The sequence below is a fragment of the Perca flavescens genome, chromosome 5 (assembly GCF_004354835.1).
Source record: "Perca flavescens isolate YP-PL-M2 chromosome 5, PFLA_1.0, whole genome shotgun sequence".
Classification (NCBI taxonomy): Eukaryota; Metazoa; Chordata; class Actinopteri; order Perciformes; family Percidae; genus Perca; species Perca flavescens.
This window is the reverse complement of record NC_041335.1, coordinates 16,795,831-16,818,207: the sequence shown is the minus strand read 5'-3', so window position 1 is coordinate 16,818,207 and position 22,377 is coordinate 16,795,831. Positions and strand designations below refer to the sequence as shown.

The 22,377-nt window shown below is 40.4% G+C and overlaps 2 protein-coding genes across 2 annotated transcripts in view; both read right to left on the bottom strand.

Annotated features, from left to right (window-relative positions):
• Positions 1 to 7,929, bottom strand: LOC114555456 (T-box transcription factor TBX5). The gene is given in 13 exon segments (XM_075447424.1): positions 1 to 6; positions 1,001 to 1,066; positions 1,068 to 1,094; positions 2,944 to 2,992; positions 2,994 to 3,045; positions 3,048 to 3,090; positions 4,540 to 4,613; positions 4,616 to 4,643; positions 4,645 to 4,687; positions 6,189 to 6,308; positions 6,659 to 6,753; positions 7,016 to 7,162; positions 7,875 to 7,929. Coding segments are annotated over 12 exon segments (744 nt in total). The 5' UTR covers positions 7,157 to 7,162; positions 7,875 to 7,929.
• Positions 7,930 to 15,111: 7,182 nt separating this feature from the next.
• Positions 15,112 to 22,377, bottom strand: part of plekha2 (pleckstrin homology domain containing A2) — a 10,647-nt gene continuing 3,381 nt past the window's right edge. Inside the window, exons 2-13 of the mRNA XM_028577848.1 lie at positions 21,539 to 21,686; positions 21,354 to 21,410; positions 20,737 to 20,785; positions 20,505 to 20,602; positions 18,122 to 18,253; positions 17,775 to 17,864; positions 17,578 to 17,646; positions 17,403 to 17,473; positions 16,574 to 16,637; positions 15,685 to 15,762; positions 15,354 to 15,553; positions 15,112 to 15,256 (exon numbers count right to left, since the gene is read on the bottom strand). Coding sequence (XP_028433649.1) covers positions 15,112 to 15,256; positions 15,354 to 15,553; positions 15,685 to 15,762; positions 16,574 to 16,637; positions 17,403 to 17,473; positions 17,578 to 17,646; positions 17,775 to 17,864; positions 18,122 to 18,253; positions 20,505 to 20,602; positions 20,737 to 20,785; positions 21,354 to 21,410; positions 21,539 to 21,679 — 1,194 coding nt within the window. The 5' untranslated portion in view covers positions 21,680 to 21,686. The remainder of the gene's footprint in view (positions 15,257 to 15,353; positions 15,554 to 15,684; positions 15,763 to 16,573; positions 16,638 to 17,402; positions 17,474 to 17,577; positions 17,647 to 17,774; positions 17,865 to 18,121; positions 18,254 to 20,504; positions 20,603 to 20,736; positions 20,786 to 21,353; positions 21,411 to 21,538; positions 21,687 to 22,377) is intronic.

Below are 22,377 nucleotides of genomic sequence, written 5' to 3'. Positions count from 1 at the left end.
TCACTCCTACAGAATAAAAAGATATGCTTTTATGTTACACTTTAGATCTGTGTTAAGTGTTTTAAAGGAGTATTCTTAGATTTGAGTTGTGTAAAGTTGAGTATTCAACACAGTGTTACTGAAGAAAAAGTAATGTGTATTGATAGATATTTTCATCCCAATTATCACTTTTGGCTAATTTCGTTTTTACAAAAAAGCAACAGATCTGAAAGGACTGAATCTAAAGTTGCCATGCTGTTTTACTGAGTTTAGATATTTAATGCTGTCAGCTGGATGTTTGATTCTCCAAGCAGCCTCCCTTGAACTGATGACACACTCATGCACACACACAGCAAACTCACGCACACACACACACACACACACACACACACACAGAGTCTGTTGTTGTGAGATAATACGGCGTGCTAAAATAGCTTTATCCATCCGTGTCACTTCCAGATGAACTCTCTTCTGCTCTCTACCAACCACAGCAACACAATAACACGGGGTGCTGCAACTTCCCTATGTTATTACACTGCAGCATGTAATACCAGCCTCTTCCCCCACCTCTCAGCAACAGGCTCTCCATTGGCTTATTAAAATATCTTTAACTGCCTGCCAAAGTGCTTGAATGGAGATTAATTTAACATGCAAACAGACACCATGTAGGGCCACTAGCTGATCCGTGAGGACAGTCTAATAGACCGGGCAACATGATCTTATCTAGCTATCAATGCAGGAACTGACGCCCGGTGTGTCATGTTTGTGCTGCAGCTCTAGTCCAGGTTTAGGCTAAGATCAACCTTTAGGTGACAATGGCACACACACACACAGACACACACACACACACACACACACAGACACACACACACACACAATATCTTAGACCATATGTACCTATCATAACAATCCTCAATGAAAAGAATGGATTGGATTATTTCTTATGAATACCGACAAACACGTAGATACTGGAAACGACACACGTGCGCACAAACGCAGGCATCAACAACGCTGTACTCACCTTGTAGCTTGGCATTATACGGTGCAGCTCATTGTCGCCGCTGCCTCTGAAGCCCTTAGCAAAAGTGATTATTCTCTATCTTCAGCTGTGTAATCTGAGCACAAAACATAGAAAAGCTCAGACACAAGACATTACACCACAAGAGGTGCCCAAACAGGCCCCAAACAAACACAGTTTCATTCGAGTATAGACACACAAAGGCACTTTCAGTTTTTAAACCATTCTTTTCATTGACTGAAAGTCAACAGTTCACTATTAGTGAGAGGTCTCTGCAGATGTTAAAAAGCAGCGCTGCTGGCCAGCACGGCCAACATTCCTCAGCCGCTGACGTTTAACGGAGCGGACAGTGTCGCCAGCTGACACAGAATAAACTGTTTACCCAAACAGTCGCCAGGTTTAAGGATTTCAGGCCAAAGCTTTTAGAGGTCCAAAGCTGCGACTTTTGATGTTTAAGTCTTCAAACCTCTCAGTGATGTCATGGAGGAAACTATTGCACAGTGTGTCCATCACACAGCAGCCAAGTGGACTGGAGATCTGACACGAGCCCGGGTCCAAACAAACTTTGAAGTGCCGATAATACTGATAGCCTCCAGCAAACTACTGGCTCAAATGTTCTACACATGAAGGTTGGAATTAATAGTGGATTTCAATAGTACTTTTATTGCATGTACGATTGAAATATAAAGTTTAAGATTTTCTTTTACACATTCAATTACACATCTGTAATAGCTCAGAAAAGAAAATAATTTTCTAATACTCAAAAAGCAATTCAATGATCACTTTGTCTACTACTACTTCTGCTATTGCCGCTAATAATAATAATACTACAAATTAGTAGTAGTTTAAAATACAAACTATGAATGTATTACATTACATAAATATTTATATAGCCTTCATAAAGACATTTTGATAAAATAGACAGTTACAACAATTACATTTAACTACTATTAACAACTATTACCAATAAGTTTATACATAAAAATATGAATAACTTTTTTTTTAAACTTTTTATAAACTAAAAACTGTATCTACTATTCTAAATAAATGAATGTGATTACGTAATGGATGAAATACTTGTTTTATACAATAAATAAAAAGAACCATATTGAAGCTGTAGATAAAAGTGTGCAAAATGAAGACCTCTCCTTTTTTAAGTACTAACAAGGTATTATCTAACGATTATAGGTGAAATGTATTTATTTATGTTATTAATGTTTTGTTAAGAATGTGATCAAATCAAAGTTATTTTGAAAACTTAACCAGCAAACAGCTTTAGCAATCTGTCTTTCTAGAAGACTTGAGAAAATGGGATCATCAGGATCAAGGGAAAAAACAGATCATTACCGACCAACACTCACTCTCACATGCTCAAACACACACACACACACACACACACACACACACACACACACACACACACACACATAACTTATTTTCGGACATATTTACAAATACTGAGTAAGGGCCACATAAACAAGAAGAATCCAAATTGACTTTCTGGATACAAAATACAGACAGTAATACAAACAAAGAAAAAGTGTGCATGTGTGTGTGTGTGTGTGTGTGTGTGTGTGTGTGTGTGTGTGTGTGTGTGTGTGTGTGTGTGTTAATGTGGGAGAGACAGAAGTTTGTGTGTGGTCAGTGACCAAAGGCAAATCTTTATACACTTATCTAAATGGTCTAAAATTTAACAGTAGAACAGATCTAATTTGTACACATGACTTTGAGGATTCATAATTAATAGGATAATTAGGAGGAAGCCTTCAGCCTTTAAAAAAAGCACCAAATAATGTCTAAATATCACTTTTTGTATTGTATGCTATTTTTTTAAAACTTGCAATCACTGTATTAGTTTTACCCATAAAAGAGATTTAGGTGGCAGTGCACCTTTCTAAAACGTGGGGTTTTACAGTAGTTCCTATATTTGAACAGTAAAAGCGTACCTTGTGGTTCTGGTAGGATGTCACAGCAATGAAGGCCGTCTCAGGAAGGCGGGGTGAAAGCTGTGTTTTTTGAGCCAAAGCCGTTGTTCTCGTCCGCCTTTGACAATATGGGCGAGGCTGGTATTTGTGCATGGAGTTGAGTATTATCTGCACAGCGATAGAGGAGATTGAGGAGGTGAGATTGACAGACCTGTAATGTTTCCCACCAGCAGATGCTGGGACCTGGACTAGAGGCCAGTTGGAGCCTAAACCAACTCATGTCCAAAAGGTACCCGGATTTCTTGGAAGACATTCATCTTTATGACAGATTTTCATTCACATCAGTAAGATCAAAGTGATCTCCCCAAGAGCAGACATTGTATTTTGTTATAGCCAAGATTAAAAATATATATAGATTGATGTCATATTTTCTGCATGAATGTAATAAAAAAAAATGTGCCGCTTCAGACATGTGTAGCATACAGGTAAATGATTTATGTTGATATTTGTTTTGTTTTTTATCTTCATGTCAATCAAAACCCATGCATGGAACCAAGGATATGTAGCCACCTTAAAAACTAAATGATTAGTGAAACAAATTGTACACACAGTTAATTTCATTTCGTCCGTGCCCATTTCCTTTCAACCACAACTAAATAAAACATGGTTATGTAGCAGAACCACGTGATGTGATGATATTGGTAGGCCTACATTTTAAAATACAATTCTATGGAATCACTGATGATTAACCTGGCAGACCATTCCAATGGTTTTCGGTGAAATTAATTCACACTCGGTGACCACTTCAGCCCCAATCTTAACTATTTCCCACGACACTGCAACCCCTCAAAGGGTTTTTATTTTTATTTATCTTTTTAAATTGGATCACGGCCCTCTGTGCATGCGCACGCACGGTCGCGAGCACGTTGTTTATCCAGGAGGGCTCCGTTTAATCGCAGTGACGTGTCCACATGCATTAGCTAATGGGCTTAAGAGTCATTGAAATCATTTCCTCTAATTTAACGAGCCTGAAAAGATTGTTTCGCGCGCGCAAAAACAATCCGTGCTCACCTGCTCTCGCGCTGTAGCCTACACCATACATGCTCGTGAAATAGGTGTATCTAGACTCTGACTGGACGTAACTGGAGCAATGAAGGCTGGGCATGGCGGGAACGAGTCTCTGTTTAGTCTGAAGTGTGGCCTCGTGCTGATTGGTGTTGTGATGTCTGCTGAGTTATTCACGAGAGTGAGCTACATGTGGCTATGCCTGCCTGCCTGCCTAACTGGACCTGTAGTTTGTCTGATAGCTTACATCAAAACATCACTCATGGTTGATTATTTTAAAATGCATATTATATGGCTTTTTAATATGACCAATAGACCATTTTCATTGGTAATTGAAGGCCTTTGTCTTCTGGTGTCTTTTTAAATGACGTTTTATTAGGCTATATTAGTCTTGAATTGCCAGACCTAGGACTTTATGGACTAAAAGTACAGGTCCAGCCATTCAAAGGGCAAACAAATATATGTTTTAAATCCAAGCAGACCAAGAACATGTTTCCTTTTTCTGAAGAAATAAACCACATTAGCTAAATACTATCAAGAAGACAGACTCACATGTCCAAAGGGGTCCAGGTGGTTGTTGGTAAGTTTGAGCTTCTGAAAGGAGATGAGCTGGCGGCTCCAGTGAGCCCGGTGGCGGGAGAGTCTGGATGGACGTGGGAGCCTCCCGGGCATCGCGGGCTCTGCCTTCCCCGTTACCGACCTTTACAGCAGAGGAAATGCAACAGATCAGAAAACGGTCAGACATTGACACTTAGTGGGTCACAGTGGCTCGTCTGACCAGCCTACAATTCTGTCCGCGCCCCGTGGCGCAGGAGGCCTGCACTGCCGCCGGCTGCAGAGTGCCTGGTGCTTTAATTAGACAAACAAAAAAATGCACCTTGTTTAGTTCAAGTTTACGCAGATATCCACATCTGGACCTTAGCTTGGTCGACCCAAATTATTTCGGTCTTACAAAGTTGCATAAGTGTCTGTTAGGCTGTTATGTGCCAGAGAATGCTGTTAGGCGCGTGCGAGAAAAAACATGCTGAAAAACATAATAATGCAAGGACCATAAACATCCAAGAACATTTTAACCATCTAATCTGTGAACGATTGGACTATTTTCTCGCTTTTTAACAGCAGCTGATGAGCAGACAGGGCCAACCTGTTTGAGAAGTGTTTGAATGTTTAATCAATGTAGCCTTAAACGTTTGCAGGTGAGTTTCTCATTATGTTTACATCTGGCGTTTTCTAGGGCATACTAAATAATTAGTGGGCGATGTGATCAATAAAGCCAAAGAATAAAGGCCTTTAATAAATATTAGCCATGTAGCCTATATGTCATTGTGATTAAAGGTCAAATGACTTGACCTTGCAAAAAAAAAAAAAATACATTAACTTAGAAACAAATTTGCCGCCTGTAAGTGGATGGGACCAATCACCCACTCCCACACAAAATCTTTTTAAAAAACGTTTTCTATTAAAATGCCTAAAGGCCAGCACCGACGTATCTCTATAAACACCGCCGCCTCCATTACGCATGGGACTTTGTGTCACGGGTACGTTGATCCACACAGTCTGCATACTCGTGCTTCCGGCCCCTTACATTGTGGAACCGTGTGCCTGATGCTCTGAAGAGGCAAAGCATTGACGGATCTCACTGTAGCGTCGGATTTCCCCCCCAGCACAACAAACCCGATTTAATCCGGTCTATGCCGTCTGTCCGCCCGGTGAACCCTTCATACTCATCATATTTAACCGGCGGGCAGACACAGGGGAATTAGGCCATGCCAGTCTGCAAGAAAGACACGACCTTTAGAGGCATGGGAAGGGTGGAAGGTAAAACCACAACAGCTTGATATCTTTTTACAGAGGTTTTAGGCTGAGGTTTCTAATGTTGAATTCATAGAGGGCCTAATAACGAAAAAGTAAGAAAAGAAATTTTCGGGGGATTTTTTATCTCCAAAAGTATAGGAATATGCTATTCTTTTTATTTATTTATTTAAATAGTGGTGGTTGTGTTATCGTGTATTCACCATTTACTCTGTAAACGATGTTTAAAATGTTACATATTAATAATCAATAGGGTCTATCATGGGAAAGCTGACCTGTGCACTGGGACACTGGGGATGGATGCTTATTCAATTTTTTTTTTTTTTGGTGTGGAGTAATCTAAGTTTGGATTTTGTCCATTACACACGTATACATGTTGCTAAACGAACCATTTGTTGTCTGCAAATTTGTAGCGGTGGTCGTCTCCGGGCACAATGTCCATCAGGAGTATGTACTTGGTTTTTGGGTTGAGTCCTGTAACCTTCACCTTGTAACTGGGGAACATCCTCCTACAAAGAGCACATTCAGGAAAAAAAAATCAATATTCCCTTTCAAATACAGAAAATTTAGATTCCAAAAAATACCTGAAGTTATAATAAACTAAACAGCCAGTGTCTTCTGAGACAACGTCCCTGAGGCTCAAGCGACGACGCAGGCTACATTTTGGTCCCAGAAGTATTGAAACAGACATGCGGCTCATAAAAAATCTATCTCGTTCATTCAACCACAGCGTTTTAGTAAAGACTTGGCTTAATAAAAATAATTTGATAAATCAATTATTCCCAAAAAAAAAAAAAAAAAAAAAAATACTATAAAACTATAATCAACAGATAATGTATTCTTCCTCCGAAGCGCTTACCTCCCAGCCTTGGTGATGATCATTTCTGTTCCCACTTCATCAAACTTTGTCCAAAGCTCTTTGTCGTGGAGGAAAACTTTGATTCCCTCCATCCCCTGCAGCAAAAATATAAACAGTGCTCACAACAACTAAAGAGGAAGTCTTCTGGAAGTGAAATTAAAGCATTATGCCTATAGCATACATATAATTGTATTCAAATAATGAGAGGTTTATGAAATAAACCTAATCCACGGTAAATTATTGAGGTGAATATTTAGTCTACAGTTCTGCGGTCCAGGATACTTCAAACTTCTGGATAGCTGAAATGGCTAATCGATAATGAATATTTACATTCTGATCCGCAGTACAGGCCGATACCTGCTGGCTGGACGCTGTCTGCGGTGAAACTGGTGAGTTTAATGTGTAGCTGGGATGTTCCTGTTTGGTCTCTTTTGGGGAATCCATGCAGTCAGAGTCCGGACGCTCTGCAAGGCCGAACTGGTCTCCTCCGTTTGCCATGTCCCACTGACACACACACACACACACACAAACACAAAGGTTAGTATCAAACAAGGGTTGTGGTGTAATTCAATCAAGGCAAATTGAGGTCAGTCTCAACTTAATTTAGATCTGATTACAAAAAAATAGCCTATTTATTCTAGCCTATTTATGAACTGATTTTGTTAAAAGATACACAAAGAGGCGGTTAACGTTGGCCTCTATAAGCACTTTGTTATTGTGGTGAAAATCCACACACAACGTTTGGTTCTCTCTTTGCAAAATAGCATAAAGATAATGACTTACATTGCATTACATTATATTGACTTACACTGTAATAACTTAATCACAAACGTCCACTTAAAATAAGATTAAATGTGCATGAACATTGTTTTTTTAAATGGTGACACTGATCATGCATATTTATTTGGTATTACGAATCCAGATGTCAGAGTGTATTATAACTACAGTGGTAGGCTAGTATAACCTCCATTAATATTCATATTTTGTATGTCAACTTTAATGCATGACAATAATTGGAGCTTGAAGTTCCACAGTGTGTTAAGAACTGAATTATGTCAAACTACAGCCGTGCTGTTTAAAAATGGAAGTGCATAAAGTGCATATCACTGACATAAAATAAGATAACCACAGTCTGTGTCCGAACGGTGTGTGTGTGTGTCTCTGTGTGTGCTTGGATGTGTGTTTAATTTTGGATGGTCACCCCGAGGGCCTTTACCTCAAATGCACTGCTCTGCTCTCCCTGCACAAAACACGCTCATCCTGCTCCTGCGCGCTCTGCAGCCTGCTTACATGTTGTTTTTTTTTTTTTTTTTTTGCTTGCTTGGATTTCCACCAGATTATTTAAAAAAAAAAAAAAATCAACTGTCCAAATGTTGCGGTGTCGATTCTCAAAAATCCACCATATTCCCGGTGCAGCTCCGAAATATCATCGGGTTGTTTCTCGCTCCGCTGTCCGCCTCCCTGCGCGCAGACCGCGGCGTGTCCGCTCCGCCGCCTCCCCGTCACCGCCAGCTGCAGAGGCTGAGATCCGTTCAAAACGGATGTAATCTCTTCTTCATAATATCGCTCCTCTCTACATTGCCCTCGCGGACTCAGCGGCAGCCCTGATCTGAACCCAACTCATCAGATCCTTCATTACAAATGGAGTCAAGTCCGCCTCAGACACTTTGCCCTCCCCCTTCTGCCTTCCCTGCGCTCCCATAGGTCTGCACAGTGCATCGGTATCTGCAGCCCAAATCACGGTTGTGACACTGGCCAATCAGACACACACACACAAACACGCGCGCGCACACACACACACACACACACACACACACGCACACAGACAAACGGTTGAGGATAATTTAGTTTTCAAAAGCATTTTAATAAATTCTCACAGCGTCACTGAGAATTAATCCTTTATACAGCCTGCTCATTGGATTTTACACCACACAAAAAAAGGATTATCCATCTAACTGTCCTGATTGATCAGATAAACTTGTTATTGTTAAAGTCAGAGAAAGTGGGAACATTTTACTGTTTCTGTAAACCTTCTGACCATTGGTGTGAGATGAAGATGACTAGGCCACATTAAATGACAGTGCCCTGTAGGCTATATGTAACTTGTTAACTACAACACACCCAAATGTGATGAGGATTTGGTTGGTGCATATCCTGAAATCAAAACCACAGGTCTACTCTCACATAAAAGACATACACACACATATTATCTCATTATGGATACGTGAGGCCTGTATCAACAGCAGCAGCAGCAGCAGCAGCAGCAGCAGCAGCGGGTTGACGCGAGCGCGCATGATTTTGATTGGATTACTGTAGATCCTGATAAGCAGAGGCATCCAGAGTTTAAAGTTGAAGGGGTCACTGCGAGGTCAACATGCTGAATCTCTCGACGCTCACCGATCTCTACCGATTTTCTAGCGCTGTGTCCTCGCGTTTCTCCTGCACTCAATCCAGCCTAACCACAGTCCATATTTATTCAGAGTGTCTGTGGACAGATTTATTTAACCATTCTCTGGTTAATTTGTATTTCATTTCGTACACGCAAGGTATATAATAAATAATGTGTCAAAAAGAAATTAAATATTATAGCCTGCTTTAAGATTCTCCTGCATTTATAAATGTGCAGCGTTTTGCGCATTCTGCCTATCTTTGTTTCAAAAATCATCCATTACTGCAGCTCATACCGTGTTTAAATATCGAATTCCCCGGTGATAGACCTCCGGTTACCGGCAGTTCGGTGTACAGCCCAAGCATAAGCGTGAGTGGGAGAGACTGGATCTGTGCCCTGTGTGTGTGTGTGTGTGTGTGTGTGCCCTATGTGTGCACTGTGTGTGTGTGTGTGGGTGAGAGAGAGAGAGAGAGAGAGAGAGAGAGAGAGAGAGTGTGTGCCCATGAAGTTTTCGATTTGCTCTGATACCAATAAGCTTATCAATTTATACACAGACTCGCGGACACACGCGGTGGCGTTTCCCGTTTTTAAGATGATGTAGGCCCAGCAACCACACGCGCTGTTTGAAAGTGAAAAGTGCGATTCAAAATACACGATTTAGCCTAATGTTCTTCTGCTGATGGTGAGTGTATAATAATAAAGTCGAATTTCAGCAACAAGCAACAAATCTTAACTTTGCTGAAACGAATTTTTATGACTAATTTTAAAAGGCAACTAAAATAACAATTAGCTAGTTTCACTAATGTCGATCATCAGACCATACCTAGACATATTACTGTGTTGCTGCCAGTTTAGAAGGATTACCCTGAAATATGGATATCATATTCATTCTATTTGTTTACAGTGGGGTTTTGTTTGAGCCCCTTTGTAACCAACAGGTCAATGATTTGACTTTGCAAGCATGAAGAGAAATAAACAGACGTGGCAAATCAAAATGCAGACCTAAATATTGTTTTATTTTTTTATATAGTTTTGTTTTTTTAATTACATGATAAAGCAAATTAAACAAATCCAAGATTAATGATCATAAATGGCTTTGGTTGATCTTTTCTTGACTCTAAAGTTACATCCAGAATACGTTGAAAACGTTGACTCATATTAGCCCCTACGTTTTTTTTTATTATTATTAATAATAATAATAATAATAATAATAATAATATTTAACAGACCAAAAATTTTGCCAAAGGGTAGGCTAGTTACTGTATCCTGTAAAATAAAAATAATGTTTTTTTAATCTAAAAACAAAATGTTATTGAGGAAAAACACTTTTTAGTCCAAATGAGTGATTTGGCAAAACTCACTCGTCTGTTTATTGTGCCTTCAACCACAGAGTGTGACAGATATGTTTCTGCAATCTGTTAATTCAGTTTGAAAATAAAAATATTGTCGTGTGTTCTTGAAAGTTATCAAAAGATCAAATACAATATTTCCGAAAAGTTCTGTGACACTTCCTCCGTTGCAAGTTACAATTACACAATCTAATATTAATAATGAAATATAATAAATAATAAAATAGCGTAGATACTCCTGACCTGATTCATTCGGTCGTTGTTTACAAACGCACATTTTTAATTTGGCAATCAAAAACACAAATTCATCAATTTTGTGGCCAGGCTATAAAACGTTTCGAATTTGTCCAAACTCTATTCTGCTTAATAATAACACAATATATTGACAAAAACGACTAATTACTTAAGTTTTGAAAAATCTGTTTTGGTAACGATTCAGGTATACGCCGCCTTAGTATGCCAAATAATCAACCCAGAGTTAATAAATCATACAAACTTTAGTTGTAGTTAAAATAATTCTTCCATACAACTTTTAAATCATTTTCTTATGTATCAGAAACCTGATTTGATTGTCTTTATATCTGATATACTTTTATATATATATATATATATATATATATATATATATTGGCCTGTAAATCCCCTTTCCAAGATGAAATAAATATTGAAAAAAAAAAAAAAAAAAAAAACATTTTCACAGTAGTCCTAATATTGGGCATGACCTAACACTCTGTGCTATATAGGCTACACCACAGGTTAAGGTTAGTGTTACATTTACTTAGCACCATTTTTTTTGTCATTTAAATCTTTAAAAATTCTGTAATTTTTTCAAACTGGGCATTGCCTTTTCTATTATAACTCTTCATATTGACTTAAATCCATCAGTTGGTTGGTCTATGCCAAAGAAAAGTGAGAGGCGAAGGTTTCAATAATACCTTAAATGAGGTGGTGGTGGTGGCTGGACGGCTCATTATTGTCCCATCCTGGCTTCAGCTGACTGGATCCTCTGTTCTCTGTCTGGAGGAAGTGGTGACGGGGTCCCAGACCTCCTGCACTCAGCAGGTCTGTCTCACACACCTCCAGCTCGGCCAGAGCGAGTGTGTGCGTGTGTGTGTGGCATTAGAGGGCAAGGTCAACCCATTTCTCTGCAAACAATCACATCACACAGGGCAAAATACATTCCAACCCCCCCCCACAACCTCTAGTTTGTAAGGTGGTCTGATGTGGGAACAGAGGAGGGTGGGGGTTTGGCAGTGGTCCAGACGGGGCCTCCGAGTCCAGATGAAGGAAAAGCTGTTCCACATTAATATGACTTCATAATACACATGTTAGGGAGACTCTGCTTTCTGCACAGGCTTAGTTAAATGTTACGCCCTTCTTTAAAGTCAGTGTAATCTGTAAATGTGCCTTCAGATAAGATCACTTGGTGGTTTAGTGGCAAGTGAAGAGGTTTAGATATCACACATCAGCGGTCAATGTTACTCAGAGACCAAAACAAGCCCTAATCTTTAGTCATTACCTCTGGTAGTTTACACTTAAAAGTAGTAGTTATTGGCTCAAGTGTTGTGACCATACACTGTGGGATGTCACTTAAAATTATGAGCTGTATTACAGCAATATTCTTCTAAACATTCAACACACTGATCAAATCCATTTACATGTAATTGTAGCTTATTGATATGCATGGGACAACTCTCCAGAGACCTTGAAAAACTCTTTAAGACTCAATCACCATTATGGCTCCAATCAAAGCGCTTTTTGTCTGGTTCGGGACATTTTTTAGATAGATAGATATAGATAGATAGATAGATAGATAGATAGATAGATAGATAGATAGGTGGATGGATACTTTATTGATACCGAGGGAAATTTAAATCCCAGCAGTGAAGTGATAGTCTAGCCACCAGAACTACTACAGAGAGCTGTGATTTTATAACAACTGAACAACTGACACTACATTCTCTAGACTATTGAATAAACAATAGTAAAAAAATAACAAAAAAGTAAATGTAACTTGACTAAAAGGCATCTATGAATACTTTTCTGGTGTTTTAAAGTGACAGTCTGAGAGCCAGCCGAACTGCTTTATGAGCATGTAGCATCTTCAGCTGCATGCAGGCTGATACTAAATAATATGGTGAATGAAGTATGGTGTCTTCCAGCTCCCTCTAGTGGCTTTCATCTGCAAACAAGGAAATAACAGTGGAACAGTGGAAAAGCAAAGAAATAAATGCAACAAAGTTGTCTTCATTATATACTACCTGCTTGAGCTCAAACCATTGAACTAGCAACATAGCATAACCATCCAGCGATAGCTGCAGGAACATGACTATATTTAAGAGCAACATCTAAAATCACCAGAGTGTAATGGCTTCAGGAAGAGGCAGAGACATGGGAGAGAGCAGTCTGGTGCAGATTCATCCATGTGGGAACATTAACATTTAGGGAGCAGTCTGCCCTCAGAGCTGCCTGTCACTCACAGGCGTCAAACTGAAGTGCTGCATGACCTTTACATTATGATTGTGCACACACAGAAAAGAAACGTAACCTCATGGGCTTATTGTGTGTTGCCATTTTTCAGACCTTTTTCTCTTTATGGTCTCTCAACCTGTTTGCACGTAAAGGCTGTGAAACAATATTCATGGAGCTATGAGAAACTCCTCAGAGAAGTTGATTATATTGTTGGGAGGTTTTAGATCAGTGTGTCAAAGCCTCACACTTTGGAGTTTTTTTTTTAATCAGACCAAGAAGTACAAGATGTAAAGTTTGTTATACAAAAATAACAGTCCCCAACAACCGTATCCTCCCATCCCTCTTAATTGTTTTCTTTTTTAAAACTTTCATCCCTCTCTACATCACCACTGGTCCTGCCACATGTTTCTGCTTGGGTTTCTCTCAGTACCTGGAGGAGCTCTGTCTTTAACAGACTGAAAACTCATTTCAACACAGCTGACATTTCACAAGCACTCAGGGCCTTTTTCTTAACCCACGACACAATCTAAACTGTTCAGTGGAGACATTTTATTCTCGTCAGTCCTGCAGCCACACAGCTGCACTGCGAGGCAGAGAGGGGAGTGGACGAGGTCAGGACAGAGTTTCAGGCATTTTACCTAATGGACCTTTGTACTGGACGTGTGAAACACTTCACTTAACACAGCCTCTGGCCACTAGATTGGCATGTGTATGGCGTGCATGCTTGTGTGACCTTCATAGCATGCATTAGTTTAAGGTGACAGTGTTAAAGGTCTTGACCCTCCGCATGCCTGGCAGTTGGGACATTTCTGCACTTGGGAGAGAAAACACAGATAGAACTTCTATCAAAAGCTAATTTAGAAAACTCTTCAAAGTTAGTTTGGGCTACAACTGGCGTAAAATGTGGATTGACCCCAGCAGCCACTAGATGGCAGTGAAGAGTGTGAAAAGTCAAAATGAAACAAAGTAGGAACTTTTGAGTAGATCAAAAACAACCCAAACAAGATGAATAAAAAGCATCATTTAATGTACAAGAAAGAAAATTGACATTATACGCAGACAGACGAGTGCACACAGCTTCAGAAAACGGAAACAGGCGTGAACATGGTACCACATCAATGAAATCTTGAGGTGAACCTGAGGAGGGCTGAGACTACCGGTGTAACAACACAGAGTATCTGAGGCATTATCTGAGAGGAAGCTGTAATATCTGCTGTGAAAGCAAAAAAACACAAGTAAAAATGAGAAAAGCAAAGTGCAGAATTACAATTAAATCACCAGAAGTAGTGGCACATTTTCCCACATAATGATGGAATGCTGTCAACCAGCTGATCAGCTGTACTTTGATGTTGGCAGTACATTCTACGACAAGTACCATCCAAAACACTGCTGTATTAATGCGGTACCCTGTTACAAGCTAAGAGAGGAGTCACAGTTTACCGACAAACTATCTTTAAGCCAAGTATTAAAAGCTCCTGTTCAAAATCTAGGGCGAACACATAAAAGCTGCTGCTGACAACAGAAGAGCCAAGAGCCATCAGGCAGTTCAGCATGTGAGTACCTTTTTACCTGTACCTTTTTAACGAGACCTCTACCCTTATACTACCCCCCTCCCACCTCCCTGCTGAAACCTGATTAGATGTTAGTAATACAATGTTTGTTAATTATTAATGAAGGTAAGTTAATGTCACATAAGGTTTGTCTCAGGAAGAAAGAGGCAAGAAAAAACTAAAAAGACCCACCTTTTAAAAAAGTATTTTGTGAACATAAGCTTGAATATAAAAACGATTGACTGTAATGTGTTTAAATGCCTTTAAACACCTCTTGGTGAATACTTCTAGTGGGGTTGAAAACACGTTCTTTATGACAGATTTATATCTCCGAGGGGAGCCAAGTGCAACCGATTGAAAGCATGTGCCATAATTTGTAAGTCTGCAAGAACAATTAACAACAAGATTATTCAAGTTTTCAGAGGAAGTTGCACTAAAAATTCTCCATCATACTTCTTCACAGTCCTGTGAACAAACAAACACTGCGCCTCTTGGTCCCCTTCCAGCTGGGTCCATCCTTCGCCTGCATTACAGCTACAAAACCAGCAGGAGACCCCAATCGCACGTCATGGCATCCAGATGGTCACAGTGTCACTTCATTAGCAGGGAATACTATTATTAATAGTCACATTCATTTTAAAGCAAGTACCAACACTCAAGTCCACACAGGAGTCTGGACAGACTTTACTGAACTTAGACGTCCGTGGTGCGGAGGCTGTCGTCGTCCAGGCTGAAGGGGAAGCTGCAGCGGTGTGAGGCTGAGGCTGCGAGCGGTGCCTCCGACGCCCGCTGGCCACATCTCCCGACGCTGTGAGGATCCCCAGTCCGCTGATTGAAGCTGCATTGGGGCAAGGGGTCGGGGCGGAGAGGGAGTTGGAGGAGGAGGAGGTGGAGGAAGAGGTGGAGGAAGAGGAGAGAGAAGGCAAGGTGGGCACAGAGCTGAAAGCACTGTCTTCATCCTCTGTATCCAGGATGGAAGGCTCACACGGAGGGACAGGCGTCCAGGGCTGCCAGCCCGGCGCCACAGAGCAGGACTTGACCAGTGGAGGTCTGCGCTCATCACTCTGCTGGCCTCGAGGCGCTGAGGAGGCATTGGGACTTCGATAGAGAGAGGACGACGTTTAAATGAAAAACCCTGCAATGAAAAAAGACAAAGAAATAATCAGTGCTCGTCATATGCTTATATCAAGTTTTTCTCCTCCATGAATATATAGTGAGAAAGGATTGTAGATTTTTGTGTGTCAAGGGGAGAGACAACAGAGATACCTTAGGGGGACCTCTGAAGTCCTGGATCTTCATCTCAACGTCCCTGATCCAGCCATGCATCTCCTCCGGAGAGTCTGTCTGTAGGAAAATATAACCATAAGATACAGTAAATATCTGATCTTCTCTCCTATCTGCACTTATTTTCACACTAGCTATTGTAGTGGTTTGTCCTATTGTGTTGTGTCACTGGCGATATTCTAGATTGTTCTTACTGTCAACAAAAAACTAACAAAAAATGTATCTTAATAACTGCAGCCAAAGAAATAATCATCAGTCACAACCCCATTTTATGAAGTCTTATGTGTTTAACATGAACATCAGCTATCTGGTTTTTAAAACTTTCAAATATCAATAACCGGCTCTAATTTAAATTTGTAATTCAAGTTTCATTTTAGTTTAAGATGATTTTTTATTTGCCGTCCACACTTGACCATGATTATGGTTTTTTCAGTTTACCAAATGTTTGTCATGCTTCCTTTTTTTCTTGAACAGACAAAAACAAAAACGCGCTCATGCTTGCAACCTCTCTCTCTCTCCCAGCACTTCCCATCTGATCTGACCCCCAACATCTCAGTCAGCTGTTCTCCCAGGAGGGGGTGGCAGGATGTTATTGTTATGGTAACAGATGGCATTGCCCGTTAAACAAAAACAAACTTTTAATGCTCCTAAAAAAAGAGCCTTTGCCACACATCAGCAGCAGAGCATTTAGAGAAAACAACTCAAAGCATCAGGTCAGAATCACCTGCAACTATAGACCCTCTCTGCTCCGGCTAACAAGATAACTTGTATCTAATCATGTTTTCACCCAGAGCCAGAAAGTACCCAACAGATTTTATAACTTGTGAGGATCGAAGCCTCTGATTGGTTGGTACTTAAAACGGGATTGTACCTGAATGTAGAAGGTTCGGGAGCTGGTGATGATCTCAAACAGGTTGTCTCTCAGCAGGAGATCCCTGATGGAGACACATAGTGAGAAATTATCACGCTGAATAATACAGTGGCTAAAGGGTGGGTCAAATATCAGCAGTGTGCCGCAAATCAAATTTGATTATTTTCTGTATTCATATCTTTATTGGGAATTATACAGGAAGTGGCCAGGCATACACTAGACATTGTTAGAAATTGTCAAGACAGCCTCATCTTCTCTGTTCAGTTGTTCTCTTTTGTCATTTATTCTCCTCATGCGTGTATGTGTATGTTTAGCTGTTCAGAAAATATGCAAAATAACATTGTATTTAATCATGTACCTACATTAATCAAATAAAGCATTACTTGTAGCTTAACCCCACCTTTAAAAAAAGATAAAAGGTCAAAACTGAGTCTAAATAAAGTTGGGGTTGGGGTTGTGTATTTAATAGGGGGAGGACCTGTCTATGATGAAAAATGAGAAAGCAAAACAATAGTAATACTTCATTTTTGTGGAGAAGGTCCAGATAAAAATAAAAGTTGTTTGAAGTGTCTATGAAAAAAGAGATATAATGAGAAAAGTCTGAATAGCTCTCTTCAGAATAAACTTCCCTGAATTTCTGAATATCAAACTTTAAACTATTGACACTTCCATGTTAGCCTTTTTGTTTGTGCACTGCACAAATGTGGATGTTGTTTGTATCTGTTCAAGTGTAATCTGCTGTTATCCAAATATTCACTAGAGAGACAACCAGATGGAGAGAAAGTAAAATGGTGGGATAAGTTGACTCAGTGATTCACATTTGACTCACCCTGACTTGACGAGACATTCGTGGACCTTCTGAATGTCCCTCAGTGGAACAGCTCGGAGAGGCTCCTTATCCTGGAACACACATAAGCACAATTCAGACATGGATATAGACAAAGACCCCAGTCACACAAAAACATCCACACGTGAGAGGAAATACAAAACGTCTGGCTCCTCACCATTTCAGACTTGTAGTAACTGACTGCATTGTCATCTAGGGTGAAAAACCTCCTTTTCCAGCTCTTCCTCTGAAAACACACACACACACACACACACACACACACACACACACACACATTACAGTTTATTTTCCACATGCAGCTTTTTTTTTTATTTAAACACAGAGTTTATCAGTTAGAAGTTGCTGGGTACTCACCACATTTCCCTGTTTGACACAGTAACCGTACCTCAGCACGCCTGGCCGGTTGCCCTTCCTCTCTCTCCCTTCTGTCTCTTCGCACTCATTCTGAAATATTTCATCATAACCATCTTCAATTTCCTTACAACAACTGTGGTCAATGTTACCACCATCGTCCAAATACAGTACATCCGATTACACACAGAGTGGTTTTGAAGGCTGAGAGCAAGCTGTACTCTGCTTTACTTTGCTGAAAAATATACGAAAACAATGCTCATTAACGCTAATTCTGCTTTCTAGCATCATCATTGTCACATGTATTATCGTCATAGTAACCACATTGGTTTTAACCTCCTCTTTATTACCTGGATGGTAGTGTGCACCACCACGCCGCCGATGATCTCGGTCTTGTAGGCGTGCTGTCTCTTCCCTCCCTGAGTGTCACTGATGACTGCGGTCACATCGGACCTTGGAGGTGCAGGGCCAGACTTAGGAACCTGTCAGCACAGCAGCAGGTAGGAGAATATTAACTAGCATTGCATTAACAAGTACAGATTAGTGGGTAAAGCTTGCTGCTAATTGCCAGGGGTTAGAGGTTTATTTCCCACTGGGAGTCTCCATGCTGCAACAGTGCAACTGTAATATGTTCTGCATGAAAACATCCACCCTACAGTCTTTAGGGCTGATCCAATTTTATCATCCTTTAGCAGCAAGGCACTTGCCAGGGAACAGATCACGCATGGTTGAAAGACAGGTTATGGTACAATCTATTAACTTTATTTGGAAATACAATAGTTTTAAAACAACCAAACTACTGGAAGTAACCACAGTTATCAAACAAGGAAGATACGGAGGGGTCACGTTACACTTCCTCAACCAAAGACAAATAAAACACAACAGTTACTTTAGTTTTGAGAAACAACTTAAGAGGTTATTCTAAAACAAGCCAGCAAAAATCAAGAAGGAAGATATGTATTGTGTGATTTACAGTATGAATGTGCAAATTAATTTAAAAAAGTATTACTGGTAGTTTTACTATTTAGTGTCTTTTATGTCATGTTTGGTTTTGATGTAATTTTATTGTGATGGGTATAATAGTGACATTGCAATAATTTTATTTACTGTATGTAATGTTAAGTGTCTACATTTGTTGACTATATTACTGTATATGTTCTAACATGGACCCAAGAAAGGGTAGTTGTTGCCACAGTAACGAGTCCTACTAAGGATCCAAATAAATAATTAACCATTAACTAACTGAAAACAATATCATATAGTCACAAGGTAGCTCACGAGTTAACAAAACATTATTAGGATATGAATGTGGAGGTTATTTGTCCATAAGAAATGCATTCAGATCAGATCAGCTGTAAACTGTGTTGTCCTCTGTCCATTAAGAAGTTTGCATTTATTTTGTTTTACATTTATCCATTAGCAGGCATGCCAAGAAGGAACAAAGAAATCATTGCTACTCCCTTGCTCGGTTAAAAAAAATATGTACACCTGTTAACCTTGTATGTTACTGTACAATACATTCATTTTTTCCAAAATTAGTGCATAAGAGGAACAAGAGCTACAAGTTATCAGAAATGTAACTGTAAAATGTAACTAATATATATATATATATATTTATTTTTTTAGATATAAACCAGAGGTGCCTTTAGTGTTGCCAACTTCATAAAGACCTAGCAAAAGAAAATACTCTAGAATAAATATAATATAATATAATAAATATCTAGAATAAATATAACAAGGGGCGTCCTGGTAGCGTGAGACGAGCACCAAATAACTGCAATGACTGGACTGATCCCAGTCTGAGACCTTTGTTTCATGTCAAACCCCCCCTCCCTTTATGTCATGTCTGTTATTTCACTATAAGATGCCCAATAAAAGGAAAAAATGCCCCATAAATCATACCAAATAATAAATGGCCTCTCTGAAGTATGAAATAAAATATATATGTTGATGTTGGAGCAGACCATGCAAGCAAAATTCCTTTGTGAACAAACAATAAAGTTTTATCTTAAAATTATAAACTCCTCCACCCACCAATGTGTCTGGAGAAGAAAAAAATAATAATATAAATGTCATGTGAAGGGCTTTATTGAAAGCATTCTATCACTTAAAAATAACTGTGTGGAATGTTTTAGTCTGTGCTTTGCTTTAATTCCTGCATTTACATTGGGTCCATTCTGTCTTAGGAAGTATCTCATTGAGGCCAAGTATGCTGAGAAAAGGCAACAGAGAAGCCCTCCCATCAAAGAGGAAGTGAAAGAGAGAGTGAGCGGCGCTGCTTCCTGTGTCAGTGTGCAGGTAAGAGAAAAAGAGAAACACTTCTGTCATCTGGAATGTCGTCAGCCAACAAGACCCCGGTCAACTCACTGAACACACACAAATATTATGCAAATTTGCAAACTGTGCATGGCATGCTCACTTACACGCTCACAATGGCATTTTTGACACCTCCACCACAGTGACGTTTGACAGTGTGTGTGTGTCATCGCTAGTATTCATGCACATTCACAATTTCCTCATTCAACAAGTGTGTAAGAGGGTATTCGTGGGCAGCGTGCTGCCATTTGCGCCCGCTCGGGACAAACTGGTTTTAGTCACGTCACCGCAAACTGCAGCTTCCGCTCAGGTGGAAACAAACCCCTTATCTGCTAGTTAAGCCTTTTCCTCATGCTAGACTAAGACATCTGGTTATAATATCATGTATGTGTGCAGGTTTGTGTGTGTTGCACTCACTGTTATTTTGCTGGCTTTGTTGAGAGCAGCCACCCAGTCCCTCATGTCAGTCACATCGTTGGCTTGGAGAAAGTACCTCCGGGAAACTGCATTGATGACTACAGAAATCAAAATCAATTTCATGAATAACCACAATAAACGCATCATTATATATATATATATCATTATATCACATGCGTAAATAAAATTGCTATTGCATAAGCATGACTCAGTGATTCTCAAAAAAACTCACCAAAACAGAACTCTGTCTTTGGCTTTTGCTTTGCTGTAGCTTCGCTCACCTGAGAAGAGGAGAAGAGAAGAGGAGACAAAAGGAAAGGAGAGGAGGCAAAGGGAGAGAAGAGGAGACAACAGAGGGAGGCAAAAGGAAAGGAAAGGAAAGGAGACAAAAGGAAAATGAAAGGAGAGGAGAAGAGACAAAAGGAAATGAGACAAAATGGGAGAAGAGGAGACAAAAGGGAAGGAAAGGAGAGATAGAAGGAACGGAAAGGTGACCAAAGGAGAGAGAAGAGAAAGGGGAGGGAGAGGAGACACAAGGAGAGGAGATGAAAGGAGAGAAGAGGAGAGAATAGACAAAAGGAAAAGAGAGGAGACATGAGAGAGTAGAGAAGTGAAGAGGAGAACCATTTTAATAGCTTTGCCATCTATTTGACTCAGAGTGTCCAGGGAGGAGCTGTCAGCATTACAGTGCAGGGCAGCCAGATGTCATTATCTCTGGTTAGCTCAGTGAGCGCTCTGACATCTGGAAAACTTCACAAAGTCTGCTTCTGCATGTCTCCCAGTTGTCTCCTCTACTGTACGTACATGGACATAGTTCACTACAACCCACAGCAAAGTAAAATGGTTTACCTTAGAGATGTAGGTTAGTTTCAGGCTGCCAACAAAGCTCGCTCCACTGGGCAGGTTCTGCATGCAAACACAAACAAACAGACTCGTTCATTGTCTCAGAGTCCAAGGTTACACAGCTCCTATTGGTCAATTTCATTTCCTCTTGCTGTTTGTGCAAGTGTGTGTCATCGGTATGTGTGGAGCACCTGAGGGTTGTCCATATACCACAGAAGAGCATTTTCTTGCGTGTCGAGGATGAAGTATCGCCTCTGGAAGCGGCAGCTGTTCTCCTTCTCCTCGATGTCCAGGAAGCCGCATACGCGGTTCAGCCGGTCCACGTATGGCATGCTGCTGCTATCACATATCAGACGGACACACAGACGGACAGATAGACAGATACTTAGGTCAGATGGGCAATGAGAGGCAAACATGTAAACAGAGCAACAGAAGGAGATGGACTCATAGTACAGAAAGGCAGACACAGGCAGATGTGTGTGAGCCAACTTTCATTTACTGTTCTCACACACACACACACACACACACACACACACACACACACACACACACACACACACACACACACACAGGAAGAACGAGACCCGCTCGCACTCAGCAGTTTTTCATGTGACGTGATTGAGGCTGAGCAAACCCTGAAGCCAGAGGCTGAGCTGAGGCCCTGCACCTCAGCCAAAAATTACAGACTGCACTCAAGATCTGCACACACGCACATTTCCACTGGCCAGGGAAGAGAGAGAGGAGAGGGAGGTAGGGAGGGATGGAGGGAGGGAGAAATGGGAAAAAGAGGAGAGGAAATGGAAGAGAGCGGATGAGATGTATTTATTAAGATGATGCAATGCATGTGAATCACTGAGCTGCTGACTGATTTCTCAACATAATCAAGATTCATTCAACTCAGACATTCAGGTATGCTGATGATATTTCAATAATGAATGCTTTCCGGTAGACACAAAGGGGGGGAGGGGTGGGGGGGTGAGGGGGAAGCAGAAGACTTCTAGCATAATGAGAGCTCTATTTTATGATCTCC